General features: G+C 36.1%; 1 protein-coding gene across 1 annotated transcript; it reads right to left on the bottom strand.

The window, feature by feature from the left end:
• Positions 1-1,180: 1,180 nt before the first annotated feature.
• On the bottom strand, positions 1,181-6,768 carry LOC107706814 (trichohyalin-like). The gene is made up of 5 exons (XM_016510647.1): positions 6,715-6,768; positions 5,802-6,509; positions 5,288-5,317; positions 4,509-5,195; positions 1,181-3,074 (listed from the first exon to the last, which is right to left on the bottom strand). Coding segments are annotated over exons 1-5 (3,219 nt in total). The 5' UTR covers positions 6,716-6,768; the 3' UTR covers positions 1,181-1,281.
• Positions 6,769-10,218: the final 3,450 nt, after the last annotated feature.

Genomic DNA, 10,218 nt, shown 5'->3' on the forward strand with positions numbered 1-10,218 from the left:
GGAATGGACCTTAAATAATGCACTTAAAAAGCATCTGCTAAATGCATGCATGTAAATTTTATCAAAACATACCTTGGCTTTTTGTTTTATTGGAGGTTCATCAGGTAAAGTTCAAAGTGTTAAGAAAACAGAGATGTAAACCAATAAAAACACAATCTTATTTTGCAACGTAAAGCCACTTAAAGGAATAGTTTACCCACAACGGAAAATTTGCTTGATTTCGGGGCTTTTTCATTGGAGAAAGCAGTATTATGGATTATGGACTTATGAATGAATTTGTTTCTTGCAAACACACAGCCTTTCTCTTCTCCAGATGTTAACTGATGGACTGGAGTGCTGTGGATTACTTGTGGATTATTGTGATGTTTTTATCAGCTGTTTGGCTCTCATTCCGACGGCACCCATTCTCTGCAGATCCACTGGTGAGCAAGTGATGTAATGCTACATTTCTCCAAATCTGATGAAGAAACAAACTCATCCTAATCTTGGATGACCGGAGGATGAGCACATTTTCAGAAAATGTTCATTTTTGGGTGAACTATTATAAATTCAAAGTCTGTGTGAACAAGAAGTTGCTGTTGACTGAGCACTGTGACTTATTTTCAACTGAAATGGGGGGTTTCAACAGGGTTTAATTTTAGTGCTCCTCCTCTCCATCTCTCGCTGCCAGCAAACTAACGGTTAGAGGAGAGTGGTTAAGGATACTCTACACAAGCCATCAAATTGAAACATCAGAAAAGGTTTCCCATTACAGAGCATAGCAAATGTGACAGATGAAAGATTAATAAATAAATTAATTAACTAATTAACTATTTTATTCATTTATTTTTATCTGTATTATCTTGTACGGATTAATTGTTCACCACAAGACTAGCAATGTGCACTAACAAAGTAAATAGTGATCATTTTCAGGTCTTCTATATACTGTATAAGGTATGTTTGTGTCCTTTAAAAAATCTCACAATAAGGGATGCTAAAGTTAGGGAAGCTATGTTTAAGGTGGAAAGAAACAAGATGTCTGTTGTCAGTTTTAGATGTAGAAGGGAAAACAATGGAAAAATAATATTGCAGTATTTTAAATTTTTATTTAATACTGAAGTACGCAAGCAATATGAAAATGCCAATGAAATGGTTCAAAACAGCATCAGAATAACAAAATTACTTTTTTTTTTCATTTTGTCAGCAAGGCAATTCTAATCAAACAGCTTATGGTAACTATAAACAAAAAATAAAACTGAAGCATTAATGTTGCTGACACTCATCTTTATGCTTTGAAATCAATCACAGAATGGCACAGCCTGATTTATTTTTCAGTTTTTCAACCTCTTGTTGCAGCTCTTTTATTTCTTCTCCTTTCTGCTCTTTCAGGTGTTGATAGAGTTTCTCCAGTAATTCATGTTGTTTCTGACGTTCTTCCAGCATCTCTTTGAGCTCCTGAATGTGCTGCTCTTTTCTTTCTCTGAAATCATTCAGTTCTTCTGCTTGTTTTCTGGCTTCATCTTCCTGTTTCCTCTTCATTTGTTTTATTTCCTCTTCATGTTTCTGTTTCATTTCATCTCTCTCTTTCTCTTCTCTTTCTTTTCTCTCTCTTTCTCTTCTCTTGATCTCTTCTTCTCGTTCTTGTTTCAGGTCTTCAATCATTTTCTCCCATCTCTTTCTCTCTTCTTCTCGTCTCTCATCATCTTCTCGTTTTCTTCTCTCCCACTCCTCTTTTCTCTCTCGCTCCAGCTGATCATAATATATTTTTGTTTCCAGTTTCTTTTCTTCATATTCCCTCTCTTTTTCTTCTCTCTCTCTTCTCTGTTTCTGTCTCTCATCCTCTATCTTCTGTCGTTCTTCTTCTCTCTCTTTTTCAAATCTCTTTCTCATTTTCTCCAGTTCTTCTTGTTTTTCTCTCAGTTGTTCCTCATGTTTCTCTTTTCTCTTTCTCTCTTCTTCCTCGTGTTCTCTCATCTGTCGTTTCTTTTCATCCTCCCATTCTCTCTGCTGTCGCTTAATTTCCTCTTGAATCTCTTTTCTGTCATTTTCAGCCTCTTTTATTTTTCTCACCCATTCCTGTCTCTCTTTCTCTTCTTGTTCTTTCCTCCTTTTCTCCTCCAAATCTCTCTTTTTTATTTCCTCTTCTTCTTTTATCTTTAACTGTTTTATATCACGTTCTTGTTCATTTCTCATCTTTTCTTGATCTTGTCTGTATTTCTCTTCTCTCTTTCTATCTTCTTCTTCTCTTTCTTTCTGCTGTTTTTCATACTGTGATCTCTGATTTTCAAACTCTCTCTTCATCTCTTTTATTGTTTTATTATTTTCAGCTCTTTGCTGTTTTTCCTCAGCTGATCGTTTCTGGTTTTCGATCTCTCGTTTCTCCTGTTCTGTTTTCTCTTTCTCTTCAAACTCTTTTCTGAGTTTTTCCTCATATTCTCTGAATTGATTCTCCATCTTCATTCTCTCCTCATCTGCCCGTTGCTTCTCTTCCTTGAGTCTCTTCATCAGGTTTTTCATATCCAGCTCATATTTGGCTTCTAACTCTTCTTTTTGAGCCTGAACTTCCCTCTCTCTCTCTTTCAGTATTTCCTCCATTCTCTTCTTAATGGACATCTCTGCCTCCTCAAACATGCTGTTAGTGAAGTATCGACCCTCATTAGTGTTCTTCACCTCTTCGATCATGTTAAACAGTTGAATCACTTGAGTTTTGTCTTGTTTTTCTCTGTTATTGAAAGCCAGAAATCTGTTTCCACAATCTCTGATCAGTTTCTTGACCTCAGCATTTCTTCCATTCTCCACATAATCCTCTATGGACTCTTCATCAAGATCGTCTCCTCTAGTGAACAGAACGATGCTGAACTGAGCAGCTTTATGACCAAAGATCTTCTTTATCAGATCTATTGTGTCTGCTTCTTCCTTGGTGAATCTCCCCACACTCAACACAATGACAAAAACATGAGGTCCAGGTGACGACATTGAAACACATTTCATTATTTCTTCCACCACTAGTTCATTTGTCAGTGTCGTGTCAAAGCTTCCTGTTCTCCCGATCAGCACAATCCTCAAACTCTTCAGATCATCTGAACATTCAGCACCTGAAACTAATGCATGTATACATGTGTTAATATCATGCAGTTATAGGCACAAGCTTCACATGCAAGTGCTAAACTTGGAGCTTAAATGGATAGTCACTCAAAAATAAAAATTAGCTGTTAATTTACTCACCCTCAGACCATCCAAAATCTCAGTGACTTTTTTTTTCTCTTTAGCACAACAGTAAAGGTTTCTAGGTGAAACCATTGTCCTTGGTGATTCATAAACTGCAACTTGAGTGTTTTATTGTTCATCAAAATTATACTTACCTGTGCTTATCCTGGATGCTGGAACACATTTTTTAAAGATTATGTTTGCATGCACAATCCCATTTCGGAAGATTGACTTTTCACAGATTTTCGACATCTGATCCAGATCAATTCTACCTCTGTTGTCATTGCATGATACTTGAACAAACACACCACATCTCAAGATCCCACAGTTTCACTGAGGCTTGTGGTTGTGCCACGGCTTCCTCCATCTCTCTCAGTTCTTTGTCTGAGTATTCTGGTTGAACAATTGAACAATGTCACGTTGCACTACTGTGAGGAGACGAAGGAGCGCAGAGACGTTGGAGAATTCACAAATACACAGTCTTTAATCCTTCCAACACGGGGTACACAGGGCAGAGAGGAACACACGTAGCACAAGACATTCACATTCAATACCGGAACAAAGACAGACTGCACAGACTGGAACTTAAATGCATGGGGTAATTGACAAGACACACCTGGGAGCAATGAACAATCAAACACACGGGAAAACTAGGTCACGGGGAGCACATGGGGAGGGAAAACACAACAATTATGTGCATACATGGTCTAATTGCTTGAGAGGTGTTTGCAAATGTATTTACATGACCCTTACATGGCCATTCTATGTTCTGAACACAGTCAAAGCTAAATGGGTACAGACACATTTTTAAAAAGGAAAATTTAAAAGAGAAAAACTTATTATGAATGATTTAATGCCATTGTGTGAATAATATGTAATCATGTAATCCATAAAAAAGTAACTGTAATCTCATTATGAACATTATAAAATGTAATATACTCTAAATACAAGTATTTGATTTTTTGGAATTTGATTACTCAATCCAGATGACATGTAATCATTTACTACCCAGCTCTGTGCATACGCCATTACGCGACAGAAAGTGCATGCACAGACCGATCGATTCACTTCAGTGTATCGTCAGGAGCCATAGGTATTGATTTGGTCTTGTCTATATGTTTTCTTTTTTTTTATGCTCAAAGACAAGCAGCCACAGACATACAGTGTATGAATCACCAAGAACAACGGTTTTACCTAAAAATATAGGTATAATTTAAATAGATAAATCTTGTTCTACATTAACAACAGACTTAGAGAACACACATCATGATTGCTGCAAGATTGTGATTCTGATGAAGATGCATTAGCTTAAAAACACTCACCTTCTGACTGAATCTTCTGCTTTAACTCTTTGATTTCATCCTCCATTCTCTTCAGTTTCTCTTCATATTTCTCCTCTGTTTCACGTCTGACTCTGTTCTCTTGAGCTTTCATATATATTTGAGGTGAATATGGTTCAGTCTTCATGTTCTCTATATAATCCAGTAGATCTGGGATCTGTCTTGAGTTTTCATGCTCTTTTAAACCCATCACATAGTACCGACCTCCACAACGATTGAGTAACGACTGAGATTCTGTGCTGTATTTTATGAAGTCTGTCTCTGGTCTTTTAACTGTGCCATCATTGATAAACATTACTATGAAATGCTCTCTGGAATAAAAGTTCTTCTGGATCTTCTCTATTTCTGCTTTGTCTCCATCAGTAAGTGGAGCATCAGGAACAATGAGGAGGAAAACATGAACTCCAGGATCACAGAGAGACAGAAAGCGGAGAGTCTGACGCATCACTTCCTCCTCTGAGAGATGGATCAGAGCTGGAAGCTCCACCAGACTGATCTGACGACCATGAATCCTCTCCTCTTTCTTAACACACTCTTTACTGCTCTCTCTCTGATGTGCAAGTTTTATATGTTTTCCTCGTAAAAGTTTGGACACCGAGACTTTAAATGTTGGATCACTTCCACACAACACCAGATTCAGCTTCTGTTTTCCAGAGAAATTTGCTGGCACTGAAAACATATTAAAAACATTAAACTTCCTGAAACAACAACCACATTTTAGAATATGAAAATGTTAGCTTCCAATAGTTTCATCAACGTACAGTTGGAGCGAATCCACTCTCTTATATCAACTGTTAAAAAAAAGAAAAGAATGTCTGACAATGTACAAAAAGTCATGCTGTATTCTGTCATTCCAAATTTTAAATCTGCATTCATCATTCATATAAACTTTTTTGTTGTTGTTGCATTTATTTGGTAATAATTTTTTTCTTTTGTTATTTGGTCCAAAGCATTAAAGCTGTTCCCTGTTCCTCAATTAATTATTGTGTTCTTGTTCCAATTCACTTCCTTTGAGTTTTTCATTTGACATAATACACATGTACACTTTATTCAATGAGAATGATTCACAGTACAGGTTTTGCTGGAAACTTTCCAGGACACAGTTCACAGCGCACAAGTTTAACAACAGTAACAAAATAAGTGCTGCTGATAGTCAAACTGATATGAAAGCTCTTGCCATGTTTTGTTTGGAAGCTTTTTTTATTATTAAAATGTAGTTTTGTATAGTTATTTTATTTGGTTAGCATAATAAGAAGAGAAATTCTAAAAACGTACTTAGACTTCTTTCACTTCTCTTGCTCTGTTCAGGTTTTCCATCATCTTTGTAATAAGAACGCTCTTTGTTTTTTTCCTCTGATCTGACTGAACCATGAGATCTGCTTTGTTCTTCATCCTCTGATGCTTCTTCAGCATCATGAAATATTTCACATGTGAGACATTCTTCCTGGTTTTCCTGAAGTATATTATCAACCCTCTTGAATATGTCAGATTGCCATTCTGGGTTTTCTTTTTCAAACTCCATATGTCTTCCTCCACACTCATTTATTAACTGATGAATAGCTGTCTGCTTTATCATAGGCCTCATGTATGAGTCGTCTCTCTCTTCATCAGTCGTGAGAACGATGGTACGTTTAATCGCTTCTCCACAGAATTTGTTGAGCACAAGTTTCACTCTATGCATGTCCTCCTCAGTGAAGTCTTTATACTGCAGTATGATTATGAACGTATTAGGTCCTGGATCAGACTGATTCACACAGTCTCTCACTGTCTGTGTGATCTGATGATCTGAGATGTTTAGATTCAGCAGATGAAGAGTGTTAATGACTGTGACGTGTCTGTTCTTCACTGTTTCACTGATTTTCAGCACATTGTGCTGCTTTATATGTGCATCACTCTCATGCACATCTATTCCCAGGATTGAGTTTCTGACTCGGCTGTTTTCTGATACATTCTTCCCCAGAAGAACAATCCTCAGATCACACACTGAAACACACAAAAACACATGCATATATAGAAACACTGAAAATATTTAATATTCTGTTTTTAATTAAGGAATAATAAAAGGCTTGGCTTTGATTCATATAGGCTAATTGAATTAATTCACAACATAATTTTCCATTACAACAACACATTTTTTTTCACCAGAAAGAAGAACAATTCAAATATAGCTATAATTTAATGAACTTACTGTTAGGGCGTTCTTCACTTTGACTTTGTCGCCTTTGCCTCTCTGAAAATAACATCAGCCATATAGTATCAGATGTGATGAATATGACATGATTGAAGCTTCACAATGATCATGACTGACTGGATTTAGTGAATGTGTACAGAACATATGGAGGCTTTATGCGATGATAAACATGAAAGACAGAATATTGGGTTACACTTTAGAATAATGGTTTGTCATATTAGGTAACTATGTAGGAAATAATTGATTGATTGATTGATTGATTGTAGCCCTTTATTGTCACTGGTCACTGTACCAGCGAAATTAGCCATCCACCTGTCCATAGGCACATAATGGCACAGAGGAATAATGCAGGGCAAATGGATATCACTATATAAACACTTCACTAATATGGAGACAAGATTAACCAATCAGTCATTAATAGCGAATTTAGAACTGTGATAGTTCATTATTACTGAAGAGATTAGATATATTAAGAACTATGACCAATTATAAAGAATTACTAATTAATTATGCATCTTCAGAGAAACCTCAAATTTATGTTTTGTGTTAAAGTTTCTATCTACTTGAACTCAAATAAAGGTGCAATATTGAATAAATAGTTTTAAGACAGCAATGCAAATATTACAGATTTTACAGTTTGGCATTTGTGAATAATTTAAGATGTAATACTTTAAAGGATTAGTTCACTTTCAAATTAAAATTTCCTGATAATTTACTCACCCCCATGTCATCCAATATGTTTACGTCTTTCTTTCTTCAGTCGAAAAGACATTAAGGATTTTGATGAAAACATTCCAGGATTATTCTCCTTATAATGGACTTCAACGGCTACCAAATGGTTGAAGGTCAAAATTACAGTTTCAGTGCAGCTTCAAAGGGCTCTACACGATACTAGACGAGGAATAAGGGTCTTACCTAGCGAAACGATCGGTCATTTTCTAAAAAATAAAGTATATGCTTTATAAACAAAAATTGCGATGCGCGTCCATGAACCTAGCGAAACCATCGGTCATTTTCTAAAAAAAAAAAGTATTTGCTTTATAAACAAAAATGTGTGCCTTGCACTACTCTGCAATGCAGAGTGACTTGACTTCTCATAATGCGTAATTACGTTGAAAAGGTCACGCTTGACGTAGGCGGAAGTACCAACTCAGTCAGTGTTTACAAATGTGGAGAAGGAGGACCATTCAAAAGTTGAGTCGGTACTTCCGCCTACGTCAAGCGTGACCTTTTCAACGTAATCACGTATTACATGAAGTCATGGACGTGCATCGCAGAGCAGTGCAAGGCACGCATTTTTGTTTATAAAGAATATACTTTTTTTTTTTTTTTAGAAAATGACGGATGGTTTCGCTAGGGAAGACCCTTATTCCTCGTCTAGTATCGTGTAGAGCCCTTTGAAGCTGCACTAAAACTGTAATTTTGACCGTTTGGTAGCCGTTGAAGTCCATTATAAGAAGAATAATCCTGGAATGTTTTCATCAAAAACCTTAATGTCTTTTCGACTGAAGAAAGAAAGACGTAAACATCTTGGATGACATGGGGGTGAGTAAATTATCAGGAAATTTTTATTTGAAAGTGATCTAATCCTTTAAGACCTTTGTATCAAAATGTTAATCAGATTAGATCCCCTCTGTATTTCTAGATTGTAACTGAGACACTGGTAGATCAAGTACGATTATAGATAGAAACAGCCAAGTATTTTTTGTCTGAACAATGAAAATTCCTGTGGTCAGAATGATTGCAGATCTCTACCCACCCCTGTGCTAAAAAAGAAAAAACACACTGTCTCATGATCTGTAGTCTCTTATGGCTCATTTCCACTGAGCGGTACGGTTCGGTACAGTACAGTACGGTATGCAATTATTTCCGTTTCCACTGTCAGAAGTTGTGAATGGTACCAAAATAGCAAACCGTACCACTTTTTTGGTGCCTCTGATGTTTACATACAGAAAACTAAAATAATATATAAACTAAAAGACACAGTTCAAATGTTTACATGCGCTTTTCCCTAGTTTATAAAATTGGGACAACATAGTGTCTTTTCTTTTGCTTTCAGAGCAAATAAGAACACAGAAATAATATTATATCCCAACACTGCAGGCCTACATCACTTAGGCCTACTTCCGCTTAAACAAACACAAAAACGTCGGTACACAGTGGCAGATCTTCCGTACACTAAGGAACATTGTAGTTTATAAAGTTCATCACTCCTTGTTTGAGGTTGCAGTATTGGTGCTTTAGGTTTAAGTTGACGATTTATTGTTCACGGTTCTTTTGTAGGCATTAAAACATGGACTTAGAAATGCAATGTTAAAATGAACTAACGGAAACGATCGTGTAGCTACACTTTAATAAGACAGAGTCTTTAAATAAAACACATTCGTTTGTTATAATTTGATACTCGCGCAGATGTAGTACCATTTCTGCCTCCAAGTTTCAAAATCAAACGAGAAATCTGGCTGAGGGGAAAAAACAGCGAGGAGAGAAATACATGCGCTTAAATCAGAAGAGGCTACAACATTAAGATTACATTCAAAGCTACAAATAGTCGCGTGTGATTAATTCCGCTCATGTCATTAAAAGCTCAATCCAGTCAGGTAATACGAGTTTGCAACTCAAAATAATAAGCTATTACAAAGTAATAAACTGACAGCACAAACACATGTCAGAACACAGCAGCAGGCGTCTGGAGTATTTCTTTCTTAAAGAAAGTCCGTTTTAAGACAGCAGTAAACATAAACATTTCCATCCTTATAAAATATTATTTTGATAGGTATTAAATATGTGGGTTTAACATCTTACCCGAAATGTGCGCCATTTTACCACCAACGCCTCGACTTTTTCCAAACCGAAAGTAAATGTTACACTGACGTAGAAACGAGCCTGTATAAACTAAATCCACCACAGGAGGGCGCAGGTCAAAATATCCATATTCTCTATTTTAATAAAGCGCTATAGAACAGCCAGTATCAATACTATAAATACTCACACAAAAACATTTGTACTGTACATATACAGAAATGAAAACCGTGGAGAAGACTGGAACACAAATTTCTGGAACACACATTCCTAACAGTTCTGTTTCTTTCCTATCCAAACCACATTATTTCATATAAAAGATTCATTGTGCTTTTCCATCTTATTTTGAGACTTGAGGTTGTACAATGTTTGCTAAAATTCTGTATTATAATTTTTACCATATTAACATAGGTTATTTCATTGGGATGCATTGGCTTAGTTAAATGCAATTTGAAAGTTCATGTTTAAATTGTCGTTTACCTACACAGATGCACTCAAATTTACAACATTAGTTCATATTATGGATTATATCTGTCCCGCTTTGTGTTTGCATTATTTAACATATAATGATAGAAGTAACTTATCATGCATTGTGGGTTACATACTGTCACACCACCATCAGCTATGTGTTAACCTGCTGCTAAAGAAACAAACTGAGCTGAGAATCAGCACTAAACAGCACTGTTTTGTTGGAATTTT

This window comes from Sinocyclocheilus rhinocerous, unplaced genomic scaffold (genome assembly GCF_001515625.1).
Source record: "Sinocyclocheilus rhinocerous isolate Xijiao unplaced genomic scaffold, SAMN03320098_v1.1 scaffold5101, whole genome shotgun sequence".
In the NCBI taxonomy this organism is placed as follows: domain Eukaryota; kingdom Metazoa; phylum Chordata; class Actinopteri; order Cypriniformes; family Cyprinidae; genus Sinocyclocheilus; species Sinocyclocheilus rhinocerous.